Source organism: Monodon monoceros, unplaced genomic scaffold (assembly GCF_005190385.1).
Source record: "Monodon monoceros isolate NGI ecotype Baffin Bay Population unplaced genomic scaffold, NGI_Narwhal_1 Super_Scaffold_18, whole genome shotgun sequence".
Lineage (NCBI taxonomy): Eukaryota > Metazoa > Chordata > Mammalia > Artiodactyla > Monodontidae > Monodon > Monodon monoceros.
Window position 1 is genome coordinate 116667541 of NW_021703774.1, and position 27278 is coordinate 116694818.

The 27278-nt window shown below is 37.9% G+C and overlaps 1 protein-coding gene across 1 annotated transcript in view; it reads right to left on the reverse strand.

Annotated features, from left to right (window-relative positions):
- Positions 1-27278, reverse strand: part of TNNI3K (TNNI3 interacting kinase) — a 285169-nt gene that overhangs the window by 30635 nt on the left and 227256 nt on the right. Inside the window, exon 24 of the mRNA XM_029229957.1 lies at positions 24706-24875. Within this exon, the coding sequence (XP_029085790.1) occupies positions 24706-24875 (170 nt within the window). The remainder of the gene's footprint in view (positions 1-24705; positions 24876-27278) is intronic.

Below are 27278 nucleotides of genomic sequence, written 5' to 3' on the forward strand. Positions count from 1 at the left end.
GTGGAACAGTATAAATAGCACTCTGTCAGTGGATAGGTGCTTGTTCTTTCACTCAATGAACTTTTGATGAGGAACTACCATGTGCCAGGAGCTACTCTAGTCATTGAAGGATGGAGGCAGATGGGAGTGGAGACGCATGTAAAGAGGAGTAAGGCATACGGCTGAGATGCTGGGCAGTTACCTCAGTAGGTCTCAGTTTCATCATCCACCTTTCAATGTAGGGATAAGCAAACTACAGGTTGTGAAACCTTTGGGTAAGTTAATTTCTTTCTTTTTCTTTTTTAAATCATGATGCCTGGATCCTTACATCTTTATTTCACTGTCCTCACCATTTAAAGAGACAGCCTCATAAACAGATGATCATGTGCATGGTGTCATCAATTAGCTGAGTGTCAAGAGCCACCCCTGTAGTGCCATCTGGTGTGCATAGTCCCAGGGGCCATTCTTGGGTTCATGGTAGAGCTTTACTGTGTCTATGTCACTGATGTCTCATCTATATTACCACCTTTTCTCTACCCATCTGAGTCTCTCCAATGACCCATTCTATTCACAGTTGCAGAAATCATGCTCACTAGGAGTCACGTGGAATTTAGAGACATGCTCCAGTGCAGTCTCAACAAAGACTACTGGTTGCTGTATCTAGTCCCATCCAAAGCCTTACATGCTGCCTGGATGCAAAGTCTGAGGTCTTAGTGACTGGATGGGAAACTACATAAAGGAAAGCTGTTCTCTTCCTTCCAATATTCCTTGGATACTGAACTCCCTTGTCTCCATGTTCTTCTCTTATTTCTACTTCTGCTCACTAAATCTCCATGAATCTCTTCTGCTCTAGTCACACCCAGCTCTTTGCTATTTCCCAAATACATCACACTGGTTCTCATCTAGCTAATTTTGCCCCTATTGCTTCCTTTCCTTAGTATACCTTTCCTTCCTTCCTCTACTTGGCTGATTCCCCCAAATTCAAGTTAAATAGCATTGGCTTCAGGAAGCCTCCTCTGACCTTCCCCAGACTCCCAGGGCATTCCACACCTGGTTCAGTACTTAGCTTCCTGTTGGTTTCTCTGACCTCCCCACTAGACTGCATTCTCTCAGGGCTAGGGAGATATGTTATCCATATTTGTATCCCCAATATCCATTATGGAATCTGGCACATACTAGATGCTCAGTAAATGTTAGATGAATGCATCTCCAGTGGAACAACCTAGAGAAAAAGCGACAGAATCTAGCCCTGGAAATGAAGGGGCTAGAGAAATAGGGAACATGACATACTCATTGGGATTTTCTCATCAATGTGTAAAATATTGTTAATCCTTTAAATAAAGAAAAAAGGGAAAGACAAAGAGGTAGGAAAGAACAAATGATAATGTATTCAATTTGCCAAGAGTTTGTATACAAGTCTAGCTATCAAAATATTGGAGGCTCTCTGGATAGGGCCAGATGTAGTTCTGTGTACCTAGTAGGAGCCCAACACATATTTGTGAGTTAACTGATTAATTCCATGAATTTTTCAATTCTAGCCATATTCAATTAAACTTTATACACTGTTCAAGTTCCTATATGTGTTTCTCTAAGATAAAGAGGAGTTTATTTAAACAAATGTAACACATAGATCTTTAGGACAAACTATAGTGTAAGGTGCTGGCCTAATTCAGTGGTCAGTAATTGAAAAAAAAATACAAGAAACTTGATAATATTTCAATTATCTCACTTTTCTCCTTCCATCCAGATATAAGAAAAGGATGGTAATTTATTGCCCTTCATGCTAAAGATCTCAGGAAGTAAAAATCTGGAGGTGAATAAGGTAGTTTAACTTTTCTAAGTAGTCTTTAAACTCAGAACTGTCTGCCCTTTAAAATAGAAGGAAAATAGCCAAAGAATACACAAGCAACAGAAAAGTTGTTTAAAAAAATGAAGTTCAAATCACTCAGTACCAGAGAGTACTTCACAGGTACCTTTCACAGTGAAGTACTCTATTCCTTAACATATGTCATGTGTCAAAAACAACCAACATTTTAACATGGTGTTTTGTCATCATTTTTTTTTTTTTTTTTTTTTGCGGTACATGGGCCTCTCACCGTTGTGGCCTCTTCCGTTGCAGAGCACAGGCTCTGGACGCGCAGGCTCAGTGGCCATGGCTCACGGGCCTAGCCGCTCTGCGGCATGTGGGATCTTCCCGGACCGGGGCACGAACCTGTGTCCCCTGCATCGGCAGGCAGACTCTCAACCACTGTGCCACCAGGGAAGCCCTGTCATCAATTTTTATTTTACTTATTTTATGATTCCATAATTTGTTTTCTCTATGTTGATTTGGTAAAATATTGTTGAAGAAAAATGTATAAGGCTCATGTTGTCCTGAATGATAAAGGATTTTTTTTTTCTTTTACAGAACGAAAAATGCTCATTTGGGTAAAAACAGTATATTTAGATGTGTTGTTTCTAAAGCATTTTAAATCTTTTCCATTTTCATGTAGCACTCTAGCATTTAGCAGGCACGTTTACAATTAACTACAGTTTTCTTTTCAGGGATTACAAAGAAAGAAAAATTGAAATCCTTGAAAGTCATTTCCCCTGATTTCTGTCATTTTCATGCAAATAGCTATTGGACAGAAAACATCCAGAAACCCTGACTTTAATCCAAATGGCAGCTTGACTAGGAAATGGTCAACGATGTTGAATTTGACAAACAAGTAGTGTAGATGGGCCAGGGCAAGCTATGAGAAATTTATGGGTAAAGCTGCTATTTAATGAGAAAAAAGGAGTATTCTACTATCTCAAAGAGAATAAGTGATAAAAAGGAGAAGAGAGTGCCTGGATTAGGATTCTGAATTCCTGGCAGACAGAAGTTTTCTCTTCTCAGCCTCAGAATGGTGTTTATACATCTCTGGGTAGAGCTATGAAGTAGTGGACAATTAGCTCTAGTTTAAAACAAACAACACAAACTTCCCAGGGATGATTTGAAGTGTTTTATAAGTATTTTCTCCAATCCTTGCAAAAATCAGGCAAGGTAATATCATGATAACTATTTTAATAAGCTCAGGCCCAAGTTCACACTGTGCTTAGGAGGCAGAACCAGGATTTGACACAGATATCTCTGGCTCCAAGATGCTTGCCCTTTTCTAGCATAGCACACAAACTTCCACTTCTGTTATCAGCAAATCATCCCCTTCCTCCTGAGCCTCCCTTCTACCTGACACCTGTTCCATGCCAGGTTCTGACCATTAACTTGCAGTTGATGTTCCCAGAAGGCTATTGATTTCCTGCTAAAAGTATATAGGACAGAAAACCATGCTGGTACATGCTAGCTCCCTAAGTCTGCTTTAAATGAAGACATGATGCCTGGAGCTGTTGCAGTCATTTTGTGACCAAGCACCTACAAACATGAAAAAGACAGATCAATATGCTGAAAATGATGAAGGAGAAAAAAATTAGCCTGGGTCTTCTAAAGCCCAGCAAGCAGCAGTACCATTGCCCATAACTATCTCCTTCCAGACTTCCTGTTATGTGTGAAAAACGAGCCCCTATTTTATTAAACAACTATCACTGAGTTTTCTGTTACCTTCAGTTGAAAGCTTTCCTATTTGATATGTTAGTGTGAGCAGAAAGCTAATGGCTGAGTAATGTGCCATTGTGTATATATACCATGTCTTCTTTATCCATTCATCTTTCGATGGACGCTTTGGTTGCTTCCCCACCTTGGCTTTTGTAAATAATGCTGCAATGAACACAGAGGTTCATATATCTTTTCGAATTAGTGTTTTTGTTTTCTTCAGGTAAATACTCAGAAATGAAATTGCTGAATTGTGTGGTAGTTCTACTCTTAAGTTTTTGAGGATCCTCAGTATTGTTTTCCATAGTGGCTGTACCAATTGACATTCCCATCAATAGTGCACAAGTGTTCCCTTTTCTTCACATCCTACCAACACTTGTTATTTGTTGTCTTTTTGATAATAGTCATTCTGACAGGCGTGAGGTGGTATCTCATTGTGGTTTTGATTTGCACTTAGCTGGTGATTAGTTGATGTTGAACATCTTTCCATGTGTCTGTTGGCCATCTGTATGTCTTCTTTGGAAAAATGTCTATTCAGGTCCTCTGCTCATTTTTTAAAAATTGGATTGTTTGTTTTTTTGATAATGAGTTGTATAAGTTCTTTGTATATTTTGGACATTAACCCCTTATCAAATACACTGTTTGAAAATATCTTCTCCCATTCAATAGGTTGTATTTTCATTTTGTTGATAGTTTCCTTCACTATGCAAAAGGTTTTTAGTTTGATGTGGTCCTATTTATTTATTTTTGCTTTTGCTTCTCTTTCCTGAGGAGACAGATCCAAAAACTTCTTGCTAAGGCCAATGTCAAAATCCATACTACCTATGTTTTCTTCAATGAGTTATATGGTTTCAGGTCTTACATTTAAGTGTTTAATCCATTTTGAGTTTATTTTTTAACATGGTGTGAGAAAGTAGTTCAGTTTGATTCTTTTGCATGTAGCAGTCCACTTTCCCCAACATCATTTATTGAAAAGGCTGTCTTTTCCCCATTGTATATTCTTGCCTCCTTTGTCATAGATTAATTGACCACATAAGTGTGAGTTTATTTCTGGGCTCTCTATTCTGTTCCATTGCTCTATGTGTCTGTTTTTGTGTCAGTACTATCCTGTTTTGATTATTGTAGCTTTGTAGTATAGTTTGAAATAAGGGTATGTGATACTTCCAGCTTTGTTCTTCTTTTTCAAGATTGTTTTGGCTAATTGGAGTCTTTTGTGGTTCCATACAAATTTTAGAATTATGTTATCTAATTTTGTGAAAAATGCCATTGGAATTTTGATAAGGAATGCATTGAATATGTAGATTGCTTTGGGTAGTATGGTCATTTTAAAAATATTAATTCTTCCAATCCATGAGCACAGTATATATTTCCATTTGTCTGTGTTATCTTCAGTTTTTTTTCGTCAATGTCTTATAGTTTTCCAAGTACAAGTCTTTTACTTCCTTGGTTAGATTTATTCCTAGGTATTTTATTCTTTTTGATGCAATTGTAAATGGAATTTTTCCCTTAATTTCTCTTAATTGATAGTTTGTTGTTAGTGTATAGAAATGCAACAGATTTCTGTATATTAATTTTTCTCCCGCAACTTTACTGAATTCATTTATTAGTTCTAATAGTTTTTTGGTGTCATCTTTAGGATTTTCTATATATAATATCATATCATATGTAAACAGTGACAGTTTTACTTCTTCCTTCCAATTTGGATTCCTTTTATTTGCTTTTCTTGTGTGATTGCTGTGGCTAGGACTTCCAATACTATGTTGAATAAAAGTGGAGAGAGTGAGCATCCTTGTCTTGTTCCTGATCACAGAAGAAAATGATTTCAGCTTTTCCTGTTGAGTATGACATTGGCCATAGGTTTGCCACATATTATGTTGAGGTATATTCTCTCTGTATCCACTTTGTTTACAGTTTTTATCATAAATGGAAGTTGAATTCTGTCAAAAGCTTCTTCTGCATCTATTGAGATGATCATATGATTTTTATTCTTCAGTTTGTTAATGTGGTATATCACATTGGTTGATTTGCAGTTATGAACCACCCTTGCATCCTTGGGATAAATTCTATTTGATCTTGGTATATGATCCTTTTAATGTGTTGTTGAATTCGGTTTGCTAATGTTGAGAATTTTTGCCTCTATGTTCATTAGTGATATTGGTCTGTAATTTTCTTTTTTTTTTGGTGTCTTTGTATGGTTTTGGTATCAGGGTGATGCTGGCCTTGTAGAATAAGGAACACTCCTTCATCTTCAATTTTTTTGGAAGTGTTTGAGAAGGATAGGTGTTAACCCTTCTTTAAATGTTTGGTAGAATTCACCTGTGAAGTCATCTGGTCATCTGGTCCTGCACTTTGTTTGATGGGAGTTTTTTTCATTACTGATTCAATTTCATTACTGTTAATTAATCTGTTCATATTTTCTATTTATTCCTGATTTAGTACATTTCTAGGAGATTGTACATTTCTAGTTTATCCATTTCTTCTAGGTTGTCCATTTTATTGTTGTGTAATTGTTTGTAATTCTGTGGTGTTGGTTGTGACTTCTCTTTCATTTCTGATTTTATTTGGACCCTCTCTCTTTGACGAATTTGGCTAAAGGTTTATCAATTATGTTTATCTTGTTAAAGAACCAGCTCTTAGTTTCACTGATATTCTCCATTTCTAACTGTCTATTTCACTTACTTCTGCTCTGATCTTTATCATTTCCTTCCTTCTACTAACTTTGGGATTAGTTTGTTCTTCTTTTTCTAGTTTCTTTAGGTGTAAGTTTAGGTTATTTGAGATTTTTTTGGTTTCCTGAAGTAGGCTTGTGTTGCTATAAACTTCTCTCTTAGAACAGTTTTTGCTGTGTCCCATAGATCATTGTGTTTCCATTTTCATTTTTCTCTGTGCATTTTTTGATTTCCTCTTTGATTTCTTCAGTGACCCATTGGTTCTTTAGTAGCATATTGTTTAGCCTCCACATGTATTTTTTTCTTTCTTTCTTTTGCAGGCTTTTTCTTATAGTTGATTTCTCATGTCATACCTTTGTGGTTAGAAAAGATACTTGATATGATTTCAATCTTCTTAAATTTACTGAGACTTATCTTGTAGCCTAGCATGTGATCTATCCTGGAGAGTGCTCCATATGTACTTGAAAATAATGTGTATTCTGCTGCTTTTAGATAGAATGTTATTTATATATATATTAAATCCATCTGGTCTAATATGCTGTTTAAAGCCAATGTTTCCTTATTGATTTTCTGTCTGGATGATCTGTCCATTGATGTAAATGGGGTATTAGAGTCTTCTAGTATTGTGTTCCTGTCAACTTTTTCCTTTGTTTGTTAATATTTGCTTTATGTAATTAGGTGCTCCTATGTTGGGTGCATATATATTTACAATTGTTATATCTTCTTGTTGGATTGACACCTTGATTATGTACTGTACATTTTGTCTCTTGTTATAGTCTTTGTTTTAAAGTCTATTTTGTCTGATATAAATATTGGTACACCAGCTTTTTATTTCCATTTGCATGGAATACCTTTTTCCATCACTCACTTTCAGTCTGTGTGTGTTTTTATATTTGAAGTGAGGTCTTTATGCAGCATATATATGGGTCTTGATTTTGTACATGATCAGCCACTCTATGTCTTTTGATTGGAGCATTAGTCTATTTACATGTAAAGTAATTATGTATAAGTATGTACTTATTTTCATTTTGTTTTTTGATTGTTTTTGTAGCCCATTTTTGTTTGATTCTTTTGTTCTCTTACCTTGTGATTTGATAAGTATCTTTAGTTATGTTTGGATTCCTCTGTCTTTTTTTGTGTGTGTGTCTATTATAAGCTTTTGATTTATAGTTATAATGGGGTTCATATATAACAACCTATATATATAGGTGATAATTTTAAGTTGATGATCTCTTAATTTTGAATGCATTCTAACAACCCTACGTTTTACTTCCCTGGCCAATGTTTAATGTTTTTGACATCACATTTTTGTTTTGTGTATCCCTTAACTACTTACTGTGAATATTGATAATTTTACTACTTTTCTCTTTTAACCCCTCTACTAGCTTTATAAGTGGTTGATCTACTACTTTTACTATATGCTTGCTTTGCCAATGAGATCTTTTCCTTTCATAATTTTCATATTTCTAGTTGTAGTTCTTGTCTTTTCTGCTTAGAGAAGTCCCTTTAACATTTCTTGTAAAGCCAGTTTAGTGGTGCTGAACTCTTTCTAGCTTTCGCTATTCTGTAAAGTTCTTTATCTCTTTTTCAAGTCTGAATGATAGCCTTGATGGGTAGAGTATTCTTGGTTGCAGGTCTTTTTCCTTTCATCACTTTGAATTTGTTATGCTGTTTCCTTCTGGCTTGCAAAGTTTCCACTGAAAAGTCAGCTGATAATTTTATGGGAGTTCTCTTGTATGTCACTAGTTGCTTTTCCCTTGTTTCTTTTAAGATTCTCTCTTTACCTTTAATTTTTGCTATTTTAACTATAATGTGTCTTGGCGTGGATCTCTTTGTGCTCACCTTGTTTGGAAGTCTCAGTGCTTTCTGGACTTAGATGTCTGTTTCCTTTCCCAGCTTAGGGAAGTTTTCAGCTATTATTTCTTCAAATAAGTTCTCTGCCTCTTTCTCTCTCTCTTCTACTTCTGGGACTCCTGTAATGTGAATGTTAGTATGCTTGATGTCCCAGAGGTCTCTTAAACTATTCTCATTTTAAAAAATTCTTTTTTCATTTCTGTGCAGTTGGGATGATTTTCACTACTCTTTCTTCCAGTTCACTGATCCATTCCTCTCTATCATCTAATCTACTTTTGATCCCTTCTAGTGGATTTTTGTCTTCAGTTATTGTATTCTTCAGCTCTGTTTGGTTCTTCCTTATATTTTCTAACTTTATATTAAACTTCTCACCATGTTCATTCATTCTTCTCCCAAGTTCGTTGAGCATAATTACCTTGAATTCTTGATTATTACCTTCTATTCCTTACCAGGTAGATTGCTTATATCCACTTTGTTTTTTTATTTTTCTGAGGTTTTGTCTTGTTCCCTTGTTTGGAACATATTCCTCATCTCCTCATTTTGCCTAATACTCTGTGTTTATTTCTATGCATTAGGTAGCTCAGTTAAATTTCCTAATCTTGGAGAAGTGGCCTTATGTGTGAGACATCCTATGAGGCTGAGCAGCATATTCCCCTCTAATGTTCTAAGGGTGCCCTCTATGTGGGCTGCATGGGTTCTTCTGTTGTGATGTGGCTGACTACTCTGGGTGCACTGCTAGGTGGGGCTAGCACTCAGCCCTCTTGGCTGCCAGCCCACTGGTGGGCAGGGCTGAGTCCCAGTGTAGCTGACTGTGTGGCCTGGAGGGTCCCAGGCCTGGTGCTGACCTGCTGGTAAACCCGGAGCTAATAGGCTAGTGGGAAGACTCCACTTGCCAGCACCACTGTCCTCGTGGTAGAATAAGCTTTGAAAAACAGCAGCTGCCTGCATCTATGTCCCCATGGGGGAGTCCCAGTTGCTTCCTGCCCCTCTGGGAGGTTCTCCAAGATCAGCAAGTGGGTCTGACCCAGGTTCCTTTTAAATTACTGCCTCTGCACTGGGACTTGGAGTATGTGAGATTTTGCACATGCCCTTTAAGAGTAGAGTGTGTTTTCTATAGCCCTCTGGCTCTCCCATATGCAAGCCTCACTGGCCTTCAAAATAAGACATTCTGGGGTTCATCTTCCCAGTGTAGGACTCCTGGGCTGGGGAACCTGGTGTGGAGCTTGGACCCCTTGCTCCTTGAGGAGAACCTCTGCAATCGTGATTATCCTCCTGTTTGTCAGTCAGTTACCTGAGGGTATGAGTCTTCACTATACCATGTCTCCACCCCTCCTACCTCTCTCATTATGGTTCCTTCTTTATATTTTTAGTTGTGGAAAACCTTCTCTGCTAGTCTTCAGGTTATTCTCATAGAAAGTTACTCTGTAAGTACTTGTAATTTTGGTGTGTTCATGGGGGTAGGTGAGCTCAGGGTCTTCCTTCTCTGCCATCTGGTAACAAATTTCCCATAAATTCTGTTTAAATTTATACCATGTGTCACTAATGAGTCTGTGCCCCACCAGCTTTCCTTATTTTATCCTATGCTTTCAGTGTCTCTCCTCTTCAGTATAGATTCATTGCCTGGCAATCCATAGCTAGTGTTCTTCTTACTCTCTAATTCACTGTCATTTCCAGAGAAGGACAAATGGGCAACCTGCTGGACATACCTCAAGGCCAATGGTATGTCTCTCCTCACTCTCATAAATACCTCCCTCTGTGTTTACATGACCCAAGACTCTTATACTGTATAATCACATTGTATTATAAATACATTTGGGGTCTATATTCCATACTAGACTACTTAAAGGGAGGAAAAATTGTACTATGTACCCTTTTTGACTTCTCCAATTCCTAGAAAACTCCTGGTATGATGCAGGCACTATGTAAAATGGATGATTGACTTACTGAGACAGGAAAGAAAACAAACAGTGCTTCGATTTTCAACCTTGGGGTGTCTAAAAGGCACTCAAGTTCCTATGCATCAGGGCTCGTGTGCCTGGATGACTAGCTCATGTGACACTAAATTAAAGTGCCGTATTGTTAGGGATTGCCAGTGTGGCTAAAACAAGTGCTTAAATCTCACCACAGAACTGTGCTTCTCCATGTTCTTAGTTTCAATGGACCCTAATGTGGAACAAAAAGTAGACTTTAGAGTCAGTCGAAAGGTTTGCATTGACTGAGCCATTCATTCATTCATTTAAGATACATGTACCTACCACTTACTATGTGTATCTGTGTGTAGGGGGACAACTGAAATAATTATAATTATTATAATATAGTTTCTGACTCTGATGGGATATGCACGGGATAAGATGGCAACAAACATGATGTGTATCTAGCCAATTGAAGGCATCCAGGGAGACTTCCAAGAAGAAGAGATTTTGGAGCTGAGCTTGGCCTTCATTGACTCTTCCATGTATCTGTGTGCTAAGAAGGTGGAGGTGGGGTGAGGAAGTTTGAAAACTGCTCTTGTGTGTGCTGTTTGCAAGTTGGAACGTGATTGCCTTGACATATGGATAATGGATAATGGATAATACGGGGATCTTGCAACTGGAGCACTATATGATATCTGTAACAAAATTCAGATAATGATTCATTCAACATTTCTTTCAACATATTTTCTTTAGTGTAATGGACTATGCCAGTTGGTATTGCAAGTATAAAATTATTTCACATGGTTGGGTATCCCCCTCAAGGAACTTACACAATATAGACATGATACTAAGTAGAAAGTGAGGTAAGGTAAATGAAACTTTTCTTAGAAGAGAGAAAACTCTTTCCATCAAGTGTAAGGATGGAATTAGGAATGCTTGTAGGGAGAGGTGATGCAACCTTGAAGAAGGGGTAGGATCTAGAAATATAGAGACAATGGGGACAACATTCTAAATATACTAGAGCTAGAAGTGTCCACAGAGATTGGCAAGTCCTGTGCTTCTTAAATTTTAATGTACATTCACAAGTCACGTGTTAAAATCTTGAAAATGCAGACTATGATTCAGTAGGCCTGTGTGGCCCCTAGGAGTCTTAATTTCTAACAAGCGCCTAGGTGATGCTGAAGCTGGTGGTCTGTGGGCCACACCTTGAGTAGCAAGGTCCAGTTCACATGCCTTAGAATAATCCCTGAAACCCAGGGCGGGAAGGGACTTGCCCACGCCACAGGGTTGATTAGTATGAGGGCAGCCCTCTGTCTCACACTGCAGCAGCTCTGCAAGTAGTGAAAAGATTATAAGCTTTGGAGTCAGGCTGATCTACGCTCAATCTTGGCCCTGCTGTTTACTAGTTGCAAAGCCTTGGGAAGGTCATTTATCCTTTCTGTGCTCCAGTTTTCTCATTTGTCGAATACTGATAAATAACTCCTAACTTGTAGAAGAGTTGTGATAAGTCAATGATCTGACTGGCATACAAGAAAATGTGTAATAGTGTCTGGAACACAGTAAGTGATCAAAACACGCAATGTGTCTTCTCTTGCTTTTTTGACCAGGTTAACATTGTCATCAGTGCACATGGCTTCATCTCTGACATCTGTCTCCTAGGCCCTAGGCTGTATTGGCATCCAGTGACATGCAGCGGGGCCATTAACACTGGTTGGCAAATAGGTCCCTGATTAATGCCAAATATAGAGGATTTAATTTTTTTTTTTTTTGCTGTCTCTTTGGAAAAGGATTAAAAAGGTAATAAACATATTCCATTAGTGCATTCTTGGTATTTTTTTTTTGCAATTGAGACCTTTAAAACACCTGCTCATTAATAGAAAATGCTCAGACAATATCAAAAATATTAATGATAGATGTTTTTCATTCCACTTTGGTTAATACCTTTTTTCCCTGGGTTCATGATTTTTTCAGGCTGTCTTAACTGCTTACCTAAATACTAAGAAAAACTCAATCTCATGGTTTTCAAGGAGATAATAAGAAACAATGATTTGTGAAATGTCTTCTCTAATGAGAAATTTCCTGTTTCAAATACTGGCAAGCAAAAGAAGGATGTTGCAGTTTTTGCATTGTATGAGGGTTAGATTCAGTCTACCTGGAAGATGGTAAAGGTGAAAAGAAGAAAAAAAAATCTATGAGCAATTAAACCTGTTAAACTGTGCAGTGCCATTGTAAGAGCTTCTTCAGAAATCTATTTAGAAATCTCTGCTCTTATATCTGAAGCATTACAGAGACACCAGCATCACCCACTTCTTATTACTGCAAACATGGCAACAGTTGCCATGCGAGCAAGAGATTCGAAGCACAAACACTGGAGTCAGGAGGGAGCAGGGCGGGGCCCGAGCTGGAGTCAGGGCTGCTGAACAGTGCACAGGGCTGCCTGTACAGATTTAATTAGGCCAGTTGTTCTCTTTGGTCCCCGTGCTGTGTCCTGTCAGACATTTCAGTAGAGCAGCAGCAGTCTCAAAAGCAGCTTTTTTGGACCAGGTCTTTTACTATCAGTCGTGCACAACCATCACCGCCAAAAGCAGGATCTGTGTGCTTTAATGAAGGCAAGAGTGGGTCTGGGCCCTCCTTTTGGTTATGAATGGAGAAAGGACAAGAGTTTCTCTTCGTTTCCAGGAATGAAAAACTCATAAAACTCTTATCATTAGAAAGTCAGGCTATTCCTTGTCCCAATATGTCATTTCACCTAATTGAAAACTGAGAAATCTGTCACCATTTATTTAGCAGTTTGCCTTGGGCAAATCTTTGCAGGTTCCCTTCCTGTGGCTGGGAATTAGTTAATTAGTATTACAAAATGCTTGAGAGGGAAATGCACTCTGGCTCACCCTTTGGGTTATGAGGGAGCCCATTTTAGGTTGCTAACAAGCACTGCTGAAGGATAGAAAAGAACCCGAGATTACAGCATCAGCCATGGTAAGAGCTGCATCTTTCCCTCTCTCAAGTGCATATGTAGTAACCTACATATGTCACTTGCTCACTCTTTTCATGCAAATCTTTTTTGCTTGACAATAAATCAGGTCCTTGAAGCTTATAAAAAAGGTGTCAATTTTACACATGTAGGGCTCTTCTCATATCTTCACTTTTATTAATTTCCTATTTTTCATCACTTCCTCTTTTGAACAGAATATTTTGTTTGATGTTCTTTCTTTTACATTTTTCATGGAGAAAGTCTGTTTCAAACTAAGGGTGGTTTTAAAGTCAAGGAACTGAAGGAAAGAATTGACATTTTTCACCTGCTCCTAACTTTAAGGCTGAATGCCTCTGTTCAGTGAAATCTCTAAGCCTCTCTCCTCAGTACAGCAGTCAGAGGGCCGAAGGCCTCACCCGTGCTTTGTCAACTGATTGCTAGGTGGCGCTAGAGAGCAAGACAACTAGAAAAGAGCTACTAACACAACTGCTGTAGGTCCACATTAGCTGGAAGGAAGTTCTTACATTGAGCCCTATTGCATTTCAGAACAGACTAGTTCCAATTTTGATGACTTGTAGGGTATCAGCAACATGAGATGCAGAGAGCACCAGCAATCAATTTACAGTCTTCTGTCTTCCTTTCACTTTTTGTGTGTATGTGTGCCTCTGGGAATTGTTTTCTTATTTCACTACAGTGCTTTCTGGGTGTGGTACCTAGGGCTGTGGTGAAGAGCTTTTGTATAAATATAAATAGATGGATATGCTTATTTTTTGACCTTTATGGAAAAAGCTTTAACTTCCTCCACTTTCTTTAATTTTCCCTCCTTATTAGATGACATTCAAGCACATAATGAAGAGGTATAAGAAGTAGTTTCACACCCTCACACAACATGTGTAGCTATGTATTATCTCTCTCAACCCCATACCCCATGACATTAAGAAATTTTCTGCTTTTGTTAATTAGAAAAAAATTATGGACAGATTTGAGCTTAAAAAGAAAGAGATAAAAGGCAAATGACAGGCATCATGCCACTTGCTTAGATTCCAGCTGCTCTCCTTTGGCTTTTATATTTTTCCAGCACAGACTCTTAATGAGCTTGATTACTGACTTTCAGAAAGTGAGTGTCACAAAAATTATACATCCCAGAGGTGATAACTGTCCTGAGAAAAAAGTCTTCTCCCTTGATTAGGCAAGCAATGTCTTACTCTCCTCACTATACAAACAATGTGAACAAGGCCCATAGAACTTAAGTGAGTTAGACCACTCTCTACAAGCTCAAAATACATTGCTGAATTGAGGATTAGGTATTAATGTGATGCTCTGATACACACTGAGTTCTTTTGTAAACACTAGATGTGATATTTTAAATCAACAATGTTTAACAAGTAAAAAAGAGTTCAGAAAGCCAAAGATGCTTTTTATTATTTTCTTAAATTTATAGATCTTAAAATTATTTCTATGTAGAATCAGCTAAAAGATTCTGGGCCTTCATTGTGTTTATGAGTTAAAGGGCAATGTTTGTCTTCATTTCCAGGACTGAAAAACTCATGAAACCTTCATCACTGGATAGGTTTTATTTTGTTGAACAAAAATATCAGCTAAAAGATTCTTTTTTTGTTTTAAATACAGTGAATTCAATTGACTACTATAGTAGAGAGTACATTTAATGAGAAAAAGATGTCTGGTTTTACAATGTACTTAATTCAATAAAGAAATCATACTAAAGTAATGTTCAAAACTGGTCCCCAAATATTTAGAAGGAAGGAGTTAATGTTTTTATATGTCCTGATTAGTTTTTGCTGCTTCTAGAAATGTGGCCAGGGAATCAGGCTGGTTTCCAGAGACGTGATTAAAGAAGAGAGAGAGGACAGGGTTAGGCCACGGTCTGCTCGTGAATGAGGCAGCGGATATGGAAGTTGTTTTGTTCAGGTTAGGTGTGTATCAGTGCAGGCAGCTGATTGTAAAGATCTGTTATGAGTAGGCACAAGCTGAGGTAAAGTGGCTACTATCAGAGTGAGAAGGGAAATTTTTCCTTCAATCAAAGGCTGTACTGGCCGTAGACTGAGAATGAGCTACGTTCCATTGAAGCTGGAAGAGTTTTCAAGGCAGGTAGTTCAGTACTCTGGATAGCTCCCTGCTGATTATCCTCAAAGCCCAACCCAGAGGTTAGGAGTTTCTGCTTCTTAAAGACAGTTCAAACATGTTGGCCAAGCATAGTCTCCAGAGGCAGCATGGTGTAATGGAAACACCACCAGATAGGCCCAGATTCAACTATTAATTACCATTTTTCCACTATACAGTTTCATTAAAATTACTTAAATCGTTGGAGTCTCAGTTGTAAAACAAACTGAAAAATGGAAACCAGGAGGCCTACTTTGTAAGATCGTTGTGAGGATTAACTGGAATCATGTTGTGAGGCCTATCATGATCATTCATTCATTCCACAAGTAGGTATTTAGCAACTATTAGACCCTATTCTAAGTACTGGAGACACAGAATCAAAAGGAGAGATATTCATGCTCTCATGATGTTTACAATTTAGTATAGATACCAATAAAAAAGTAAGTGGTTGGCTAAAAATATACTTCCAGGCAGATGTAAGTGCCATGAAGAAGCTATTCTACTGATTCTTGTGGGCCTAAAGCTTGAATTTTATTGGACTACATGGGAGAAATAGCATGGGCCCACGCCAGGTGGGAGGTCAGTTAATAAACACCTGTATAAAGCTAAAATCTTTGAAGGACAACACCAAGATTGGGTGAGCCAGAAATAATAACATCCATTCTACATAGGAAGATACAGAGGATAATTGCTCTATGTCATCCTTGGCTCCAGATAAACTGAGAAAAATGAAAAAATGAAATATTTTCCCTGAGAGGTCCGATCCACAAGCCCATTCACATGCAAGTTTTAAAACAAAAATATCACTACATGTGTTTTATGGAAAACTCCAAGTTGAAGTTTTTAAGTGGTTTGGTGGGTTAGTGTCCCCAGATAATCAGAAAGAGAAAAAGCAAATCATCTGTGAAGTAACTTACACCAAATAAAAGTCAAAAAATTGCCAGCGATAAAGTTCCAAGGAATATGAGCTACAACAGAAACAAAAATTTCTAAATACATTTTAAAACAAGGAGCAAGAATTATCAGAAACAATGAACTACATAATTATATCCAAAAACTTCATACAGAGAAATAGCAGATATTCAGATATATTAATAGAATCTAAAATAAATGTGTATGAAAAGAAGAAATAATTTAGAAGTGTGTAGAAGAAACAGATTTTAAAAAGAGTCTAGTCAAATTGCAAAAGCTATACCATTTCTAGAATTGGAATAGATATTAGAAATGAATTGAATTAGAAATGCAATGAAGAGAGCAGCATATTAGATCCAGCTACCAAGTGTACTGGATAGATTTGAAGAAATTACCGGAAAGCAGCATAGAGAAAGTAAAGGGTGGAAAATTTTTAAAAAAAGAGAGAGTGAGAAATGTGGAAAATAGAGTGAGAAGATCTAAAATACATCTAATTAGAAGTCCATAAAGAGAGAAGAGAGAAGATGGGGCAAAGACATATTAGAAGAGGTAGTGACTGAGAATTTTCCAGAATTTATGAAAGATATCAATCTTCAGATTCTGGACATCTAATAAATTCAAAGCAAGATAAATAAAAATAAATCCATACCTGTATACAACATAGTTAAACTGTACAATACCAAAAACAAAGAGAAATTCTAACAGCAATTAGAAAGGGCAGATTAAAAATAAAAGAAATGACAATTAGATTCACAGATAATATTTTAACAGCAGCAACAACAACAAAGATGTGGAAAAGCACCTTAAAGTTTCAGGGGAAAATAATTAAACACCTTAAATCCCATATCCACTAAAATATACCTCAAGAAAGAGGGAAAATAAAGGTGTTTTCAGAATGGAAATCCCATATCCACTAAAATATACCTCAAGAAAGAGGGAAAATAAAGGTGTTTTCAGAATGGAAAACTCCTTTCCCGTTCAATAGTAAGATAAGAGGTGAGAGTTACCTAAGGGGACGAATGTGTTCATGAACTAATGCTCTTGTGAAGGAAGGCTGTTCTTTTTGGCCTTTTACCTGAGTAGCCTCTTCTGACATCAAACATCCCAGCAGCTTTTAAAATCCCTCTGTTTTTATGTAGCTTCATGAAAGATCCCATAGCTTTTCCAAACTTGGTTACATATCTCCCGTTACAGGGTCATAAAATAGAGAACAGAGGGCTACCCTGGTGGCGCAGTGGTTAAGAATCCACCTGTCAATGCAGGGGACATGGGTTCAAGCCCTGGTCTGGGAAGATCCCACATGCCGCGGAGCAACTAAGCCTGTGCACCATAACTATTGAGCTTGCGTTATTTAAGTCTAAATAAACCATAGCTGTGTAAAACATTAAAATAATATCTAAGGTGTGGAATTAGAAAAATCATAATAAAATAAAATAATGGATAGAATTATATAATTTGGGAGGGAATGAATGAAACTAAAATGCTCTAAAATCTCTCTTTTATTTGGGAGTAGGACAAGTATATTAATATAAAATTTATTAAGTTTAATATGTTAAAGTTTCTAGGGTACCCACTAAGGAAAAGAAAACCAGAGTGCCTATTCAAATAATCCAAAGGAAAACAGGCAAAAGACAGAGTGAGAAAAAAACCCAGAGAGAATAAAATAATGTGGTAGCAATGAATTCAAATTATTTCAGCAATCACAATGAATGTAACAATCAACATGACAAAAGGTATAAGAACCTTGCAGAGAAGATTATAAAACCTAACTAAAAGATGTTAAAGAACATCTAAATAAATACAAAAAGTACTATGTTCATGGAAAGGGAGACTCAATATCATAAAGATGTCATATCTTCCCATATTGATCTATAGGTTTAAAATGCCTATAATCAAAATCTTATGTTTTTGTGAAAAAATGCAAGCTGATTATAAAATTTATATGGAAGAAAAAAAGTCAAGAATAATCAAGAATAGTCAAGATGGGCTGTGCCCTACCAGAAATCAAGAGTTTAATAATGCTATTGTAATTAAAATCGTATACAACTGACACAGGGATAAACAAATGTCCCAATGGAACAGAATAGAAAAACTGAAAACAGACCTATCTAAATGTAGATCCTTGATATGTGAAAAAACTTCTTTTATAGATCACTGAGAAAGGGATGACTATTCTTTTTAAAAAGGAGGAAAAGAAAGTTCATGGTCATTATTTCATGTTTGTTCATCCTGTTCTCTTTATACCTGAACTATATTTCCATCATCTGTCTCTTCAGTGAAACCTTTCTCAACTACCTCAACTCAAAGCAAACTCCCCTTTTAAAACACACTGGGAATGAACGTGTCAGTGCCTTCTTTTGTCACACGTTTCCAGCACCCAAATTCTATCCGTTTGTTTATTACAAAGAAGTAAGCAGACATTTAATGCCCTAATAGTGAGGGGGTGGGATGGAAAGAAGTTTGAATTAACTGGTTGTTCATTATTTTTGGACAAAAAAAATTTGAAATTGACCGGAAAGTAAGGGTCAAAATTCTGAGCGCCACAGTTTTACTCAAATTTCAGAAATACAAAGCATGGTATTCATAGCCCAACTAATGATTCCTCTAATTTATTATAGATAAAAATATTTAATATTCACCACTTACAGTTCAGTTATAAATGAGATATTGTAGGCACCAGAAAAAAAAACACAAAAGAAAATTTCTTCCCTTAAAGTATTTATGAGCTAATGGGGAATTAAAAATAAATGATCATAATAAAAGACAAAATAACACAAATGTATAAAGTGGCACAAACTACCGTGGCCTTTGGTAAGGCATAACTGAGGAGGAGTTAGTCCCAGAAAAGGCTCTTTCATGACATAGTGATCAAACTGACTAGATATTACTGAAGGCTGATTAATATTTTGATAAGATTGGGCAGGATTGTTGAGGTTAAAAAATAGGATATAGGAAAAGGTTGACAGTAAATTAAACATGGGGTGTGTATGGGAAATAGTAGAACTTCTAGTTTGTCTATAGTGTGTGTCACCAGGGATGCTATTGCTATTCTGTGCAGGATAATTCTTTATTCTGTGGGATTGTCCAAAACATTGTAGGAAATTCAACACTCTGCCCCCCCCCCACTAAATATCAGTGGCACCTCCCTTGTCACTGGGAAATACCAAAAATACCAAAATACCAAAAAGTATGTCTTACAGTTCCCAAAACCCTAGAGAATTTTTTGAGAAGAGAAGTGACGGGATCAATGTCTAGAGCCACTGGAACATCTGATGTTCACTGCGGGGTTAAACTGGACATGTGTTTCACTGGTCATTTTGGATTCTGGATGACATAACGTCACTTAATTTTAGAGGCAATGTGGAATTATTGGTAGTTTTAAAGTAGGGTAGTGATATAATTGGAGGTCTACAGAAGGAAGATTACGCTGGCAGTAGAGGGTTAAGTGGATTATGGCATGGGGAAGCTGGGACTCGAGGGAGAGAATTTAAAGACATGACAAAGAAAGCAGAGCAGCCAAGTTTGGACATATGGACTGGGGGCTAACTGTGTGTGTGTGTGTGTGTGTGTGTGTGACACAGAGAGCAAGAGAGAGACAGAGAGTTAGAGCCATGGGTTGAAACTGCTGATTGTGGTGAGCTGGCAAGAGAAATAAATTGGGAATGAAGAAGGGATTGGAAGAAAAGTGAATATTTAAGGGGCCTGAGGGAAGTTTCAGTACAAAGAAGCATGGAGGAGAGGTAGTAGACTAAAAAGGGGAGTATTTGCCCTTCGGTGGTGAAGAGACACCACACTACGGCTGAAACTGGATAAACCATCATGCTCCACAGAAGCGAGTGGACACAAGCCCCTCACCGCTCCTTTTTTCATTCCTCCTAGGAGCATTGGTTTCATGGTGCTATCATCTTACACAGTTGCTGCATTCTGGAAAAACTATGTGTAAGTTAAAATTTGATAACATATTCAACTTTTATAAGTTGAATTGCATTCTAAGTGCACTAGGCAAGCTTTCTATTTAAAGGAACCCTTTCATGGACCCTTTTGTAATGTGAAAAATTAATTCCAAATCAATCTGTTTCACAGTTCCAATCTCTGGATCTCTGCTCTCTTCTCCTGGACAGCTAACTAGGTCATAGCGTTCTATTCTCAGAGCCCAGCCCCACATAAACACTAATTGGTTTTCACATCTGAAAGGTTGTGTATCACTTTGTCATTTCTAAATTTACATGATGTAATCCATGTACAAGATGGGAGATTTCATACCCTGTGGGAGGAGCAAGTGCCACATGCTTAGTTTTCCAAATATATCTAAAGACACAAAGTATTTTAAAAGAGGCAGAACTTCAGGAGTGCCTTCCCCAAACTCAGATTTCATCAGTTTGGGGTTGCAGCAGGAATTAACAAATGTCTATTACCTTTGGAGAAGATATCTGACACAGTTTCCCACCTTGATATTTATTTTATAAAGGAAAATAATAATTAAAAACAAATGTGGAAATAGAAACAAAAAGCCCCGCCAAATCAAGAATTACAAAATTACAGGCTGTAACTTTCATAACCCCAAAATTGAAAAAATAAATGCACTATTTTTAAGACATTGTTGAGGGCTCCGAGACCCAAAATTGGGAACATTTTGGGTGAGGACTACAGGCCATATCTTGTTGCTATTTAAGAAAAAATAATGCTGGGCTAAAAATTACACCTTGTGTGATTGTAATGAGTTAGTTAGAAAGCCTCTTAGATCAGAGGTTGCTAGCACCTTGCAAGGACTTTTGGGAGAGACCACACAGGTAATCAGCCTTCAGAATGGTCGCCTTTTGTCACAGCTGCTGTTTCACCTTGGCACTCACGGTCCTCTTTTGTTTATCCCATCAGTTGCATCAGATTGACTCGAAGGTTAGATTGTAGTATTCTCTTTCAGCATGCTTCTCATGCTTGGATGTATATTGGGCTCACCTGGAAAACTTTAAAAGCTCCTGAAGTCTGGATGCCATCCCCATGGATTTTGGTTTAATTGGTCCTGGACACTGGTACTTGTAAAAGTTCCCCAGGTGATTCTTAATGTGCAGCCAAAGAGCCGGCTGAATTCCAGGTTGTTAAACTCACGACCCTGCTGGATCCTTGGATTCTTTGACTTTAAGAACCTATTGATCTCTGGTCTCATTTGCTCTTTCCTATACACATGCTGAAAAGGCAGGCTTGGGAGGAGTAATTGAATTCTTTCCCTGACCAACTTCCAGAAGACATTGGAAGAAGTCCAGCAAATACAAGTATTGGCAAAATATATCAAACTTCTGAAAAGTGACACCTCCTGTGCCAGCGAAATTCAGAAAGCATAGGAGAGTCCTGCGTGAGGACTCCAATTCTGCTTCAATAAACTTAATAAAGTTACTCAGTTTCCTTATCTCTAAAAATTGGAATACCTAACTTCTAAGGTTTACTTAAATGAATATTCAAAGTGTCTAAAATAGTGCCTGGCATGCAGTAGAAATGCAACAGTGATAGCTATTTAAAAGGAAAGAATAGAGAAAATAATTAAAGCTTATTGACTGATTATGCTCCAAAATAATAATAATTACAAATTATTGAGCCAATTTATCCAATTTTTTATCCTCAGAACAAATATTTGTTACATATTGACTTCATTCCAATTACACTGCTAGCTACTAGGGTTACAGATATGAACAGAACAGACATGGTGCATCTTACAACTTAGCTAAATGCTTTACTTATTTCTGGAGTTGATTTCAAGCAGTCCAAAGATTGACCTTACTAGAGGAGTGATACAACTACAAACTGACCTTCAATGCACTCTCACAACAAATACTCAGGGTGTGCTAGGCTAAGAGAAATTTGTACCAAGTAGACAGACAAGTACTTATCAGGGTTCCATAACTGTCCCGAAGGGCCAGGGAGGTATAAAAAACCATGTGAGAATATCAAAGGGAGCATCTCAAAACACCTGATGATTTTTTCCCACCCTGTTTGGGCAGTTTTAGGAGTAGTGGTGTACCTTCTTCCGGGTTCTTGAAGGCCAGAGCAGCTGTGTTCCCTCCACCCCCAACTCATCCAGTTGGGTGTGCTGCTGTGCCTCCCATCTGGGCAGCTGTCTATGTATTATAAGTTGTGTGACTTACCTACATTATGGGAACTTGCACCCTTTGCTTGGGTCTGTTGGCATTTTTCACTCAGTCACTCTTGTGACAATACTGCCTCTCCCAGTAACAATCCTAAGAGCTAGTATTACTATCTGTATATTACATATAGATGTAGGTAACTTGCTCAAGGTCACTGAGCTCTTAAGTGGTAAAGCCAAGACTGAACCTCAGATCTGACTCCACAGCTCATCCTCTTAACCTCTGCCTCAAGTGGACAAAGCTTGGGTGACTATGCTTTGGAAATACCAAAATCTTTCTCTTCAGATAATTAATTTTAAAACCACAAGTAAAGAAGAAGAAGAGCAGATGGAATTGAAGATGATGTTGTGACTGAACCTAATCTAATCTTGGCCTATGGGCCCCTTATGAAATTATGTGAGAGACTGGAGTCCAATAAAGAGTTGTGTTCAGTTTGCCTTGTTATCAATCAAGCCTGCTGATACTTAACTTCATGACATTCCATAGATTAAAGTTCATGATTCAGGTTCTCATCTCTTCATAGCTGCAGCTGCAACTCTTTTGTCAGACCAGGAATATAATAACTATGGCTAAAAAGGCAACAGTAGCAATTTGTAGATGGTATAGGATCCTTGCTAAATCCAGATAATCTTTCCTCACCTTCAGGATAAAAATGTTGACTCTGATGACAGAATGTGTGAATGTGTATATGTGCATGTGTGTGTATAAGTGCGCATGTGTAATGGCTCATGTACAAATGCTCTGGAGCACATGTGGAAGGACAGAGATTTTAAGCCAGTCTTTTCTGATTTTCCAGGAGTTGCAGTATGCACTTTGTAGGGTATCCATGGAGCTCACAGTGCCTGCCTTTATTGTTCTCCATCCAGATCAGGCCATTGGCGACCAGGTTTACATACGTGAAATATGACCCCACCTTCACTCCAACCACATTTGTTTAGACCAGAGGTGGCCATATAATCCAAAGGGACCAATCATATTTTCTCGCATGGCAGACTGTACTTATTCCTACTTCGTTATGCTTTTTGTATTTATGCCCTTTGCCATATGACTCTGTAGGACCTCCCACTAGAGGCTGAGTATATCTTCTCTCCCTATCGATGTTGGACTCAGCTATGCGACTTGCTCAAGGAATGTCGTAGGATGCAGGAGACCGTGTATTGGGGATTGGGGCGTGTAAATGGCACAGTTTGCTATGGAAGAAAGCAGAACTCTTTTTTCCTCTTTTTCTGACTTGCCCCTTTGCTTAAACTTTTTTTTGTGGCTTTTGTTTTTCCTTGAGGTAAAGTTCACATCATATAAAATCAATCATTTTAAAGTGAAAAATTCAGTGGCATTTAGTATATTCACAATGTTTTGTAACCACCACCTCTATCAAATTCCAAAATATTTTCATCCCCCCAAAATAAAATCCCATATCCATTAAGCAGTTACTCTCAGTTTCCTCCTCCCCAACCCCGACCCTGGGGCCACCAATCTACTTTTTTGTTTTTATGGGTTTACCTATTGCTATTGACGGAATTGTGTCTGCCCCTCCCTCCAAATTCATATGTTGGGGCCCTAACCCCGTATGTGACTGTATTGGAAATAGGGCCTTTAAGGTTGTGATTAAGGTTAAATGAGGTCAGAAGAATGAAGCCCTTGATCTGACAGAATTTGTGCCCTTATCAAAAGATAAAAAGACTCCAGAGCTCTCTCTGCCATGTGAGGGTACAGTGAGAAGGTGGCCATCTGTAAACCAGGAAAATTTGAAAGTCCCACTAGAACCCAACCATGCTGGCACCCTGATGTCAGATTCCAGCCTCCATGGTGAGAAATTTCTGTTGTTTAAACCATCCAATCTGTGGTATTTTGTTATAGCTACCCAAACTGACTAGAACACCTATTCTGCATATTCATATAAATAGGATCATACAATATGTGATTTTTGTCCCTGGCTTCCTTCATTTAGCCTGTTTTCAGGGTTCATCCATGCTGTAGCATGCATCAGTACGTCATTCCTGTTACGGCTGAATAATATTCTATTGTATGGATACCACATTTTTTATCTATTCATCTGTTGATGGATTTTTTTTCCCCACCTTTTGGCTATTGTGAATAGTGCTGCTACAAACATTTGAGTACAGGTATTTGTTGAGTATCTATTTTCAATTCTTTTGGAAATATACCTAGAGGTGGAATTGCTGGGTCATAAGGTAATTCTCAGAACACTGAACTTTTGGTGCTCAGACCTTCAGAGTTGCTTCTTGATTGCCACACAAGAAATTCTTCCTTAAATTCCATAAGAAACTCCCAGAATACTTTCAATAAATTCCTTTTGTTGCTGTAGCTAGACAGTTCTTGCTGTAGTTAGACAATTCTTGCCTAAGCAAGAGTTAACCCGAAGCTTAGAGAACCTAGACTAACAGACAACAAAATTTCTAATTTTTGGTCAAAATATTAGAAGAAAAATAGGTTCAAAACTCCCCTTTCAAAGTTTGCCACAGGGGTGGTAAGTTCCCTGTTGATACTAAGCAAATCAGGTGATTATCTTGATGAAATTCTGGAATCTGACTTGACTGTGTAACTGTCAACTACCACTTACCTTTGGGACCAGGCAGCATAGGACCTTGCATTTAGAGCATATTCCAATTCAAAACGACTCCGTAAAGCTGCCACGTGGCTCCGGCCAGGCCCTCCGCGGCTCAGCAGACAATCAGAAGAAGAGGAAGGTGAGAGAGACCCACTGCTGTTACTTGATGCGGGAGACATCAGCTGAGTGAAGGAGGGGCAATTTCAATCAATTAATAAATCCAACAGGCTTAACATCATAGTATAGAATGTAGATTTATTTTTACTTTCCATTCGAGGATTTCTCATATTTTAATTTCTATTCATCTCGGCTTGCTTTTCCTTTCAGCCTCTGATGGCAATACCTGGCTAGCTTTTTTTGACCTAGTTCTGTGATAAGAGCTGGCCCATAAAACTTATGCTTGTCTTTAACAAAACACAGTAGGCTCAAATCAGATTCATAAAATAGAACATTATTGTTTAATGGTTAAAAGATTCTCTACATTTTTCACTATGGTGATGAGGTTCATGGCAGAGTTCCTTTAAATTGGAGGTTACAATTATTCCCTTTACATAAAATGGATTTACACACTTTCCCAAAAATACATCCATTTTATAAAATGAAGGTTGCTTTAATGTCCAGCAAGCATGAGGACTAAATAGAGTTGTTGTAAGAGAATTTAAAAAAATATTTACAAATAGTTAAGTATAGTTAGAAAATAGAAGAGTGTGAGGGAAGAAATGAGAAAGAGAAGAGGAAAAAATAAGAAAGTAGTTTTCTTGAACTTTTGACACCCTTGTTACTTATGCACTCTACGTAACACGACTGAGAATATTAGTGCTTTGACATTATAATTTCATAAGACATGTAGAGAGCAGACTTTGGTTTAAAAAAAATAATATATATAAATTCTAAACTCTTCACAGTAGCCAAGACATTTCTAAGTAAAGCTCCGAGAATCATGTGATGAATGTATTGAAATGAAGCTTCAGACTCTTCAATGATTTAATCTCTTCTATGCATCCTTTTCAAGTCAGCTATGCAATCTGATGGGGAACCTCCTGGGATGGGGAACTCACTGTCTCCAGATCCATTCATTTATGTTAGGACAGCTCCGACCAATGGAAAGTTCTTCCTCACAATTAACCAGTTCTATTATTGTACTTCATTTCCATCTGTTGGCCCACAGAGAACTAGGCCATTCCCTTTCTTATATGACAGTTCTTCAGATGTTTAAAAACAGCTGTTGACTCATCCTAGATTTGTCTTCTCTGGGATAAGCATCCCTGGTTCCTCTAACTGGCTCTCACATACAGGATTTTCAATCCATTCACCACTCTGATCTCTATTCCCTAAAATTTGTGTTCCAGTCTTAATTATCCCTTTAAAAGGACATAACTGGGAACTATTTTGTTTGGCCATCTCAGGAGAGAGAGGAATGATCACATTCTTTATTCAGATGCAAGACAGATACTTCATATTCTAACTCCCCAAAAGCTTATTATCCACTAACCTTCATGATGCTCCTAAACCATATCTCCAACATTTGATTCTTTTACTATTGTTTCTTTGACTCTGGTGTATGATGATATATTTATTCCTATTAAATTATTTCTTAGACATGTCCTACTACTTTTCCTGCTTTCAAATATTTGTTGTCTCTCTCAACTTTACTATATCTACACATGTGATGAGCAGAGCCTTCCTCACCTTGATCTTAACCACTGACTAAAAAGTTGAAGAGTAGAGAGGATAGAGCCTTAATGGAGCTACACAAGTTAAGATCCTTAAAGATGATTCTAGTTCATTAATTAGTGCAATGCAGTTCAGCAAATTCTCTTTGCATATAGCCCACAGTTATTCGTCTTTTCCACTAGGGGAGATTGTGCTAAGAGGCTTGGTCAATATAACAAGACTAGCTAGCTTAGCAGATCCTACCATTGTCCCTGTTTCTGGAATTCTCTCTCTGATCTAACTGGATATATCCCAGGCTTGGCACAGCCTTGCTCTGTCAAACACAAAGGTTCAGAGTGAGAAGATACTTGGAACTCAAGCCTGAAAAGCATCTCTCAACATCCCAAGCCTCTGGCAGATGCTCTTGTTAGTAGGGGCTGCTGTAGTCCCACCAAATATGCTTCTACTTCTCTCCACCTCGTTTGTTTCAGGACTGAAGAGAAGGGAAAGGAAGTTTTATGTTTAAAGAGTAAAGCTTCCTCTTTGTAAGTTCCAGTAAAGATTCCTGAGACAGAGCCACTCACTTCAGGCAGTAATCGCAGACCTGGAACACTTTTCCAAAAGATTAGGTTCCAGGGAATTCCCTGGTGGTGCAGTGGTTAAGACTCCGTGCTCCCAGTGCAGGGGCCCCAGGTTCGATCCCTGGCCAGGGAACTAGATCCCACATGCATGCCACAACCAAGAGTTCGCATGCCACAACTAAAGAGCCCACGAGCTGCAACTAAGGATCCCGCCTGCCAGAAATAAGACCCAGCACAACCAAATAAATAAATATTAAAAAAAAAAAAAAGATTAGGTTCCAGTCACTCTTTGTTAAGATTTTAAGGAAAGAAAACTTTCCTTGGATGGTTCCACTTTGGGATTTAGTTGTG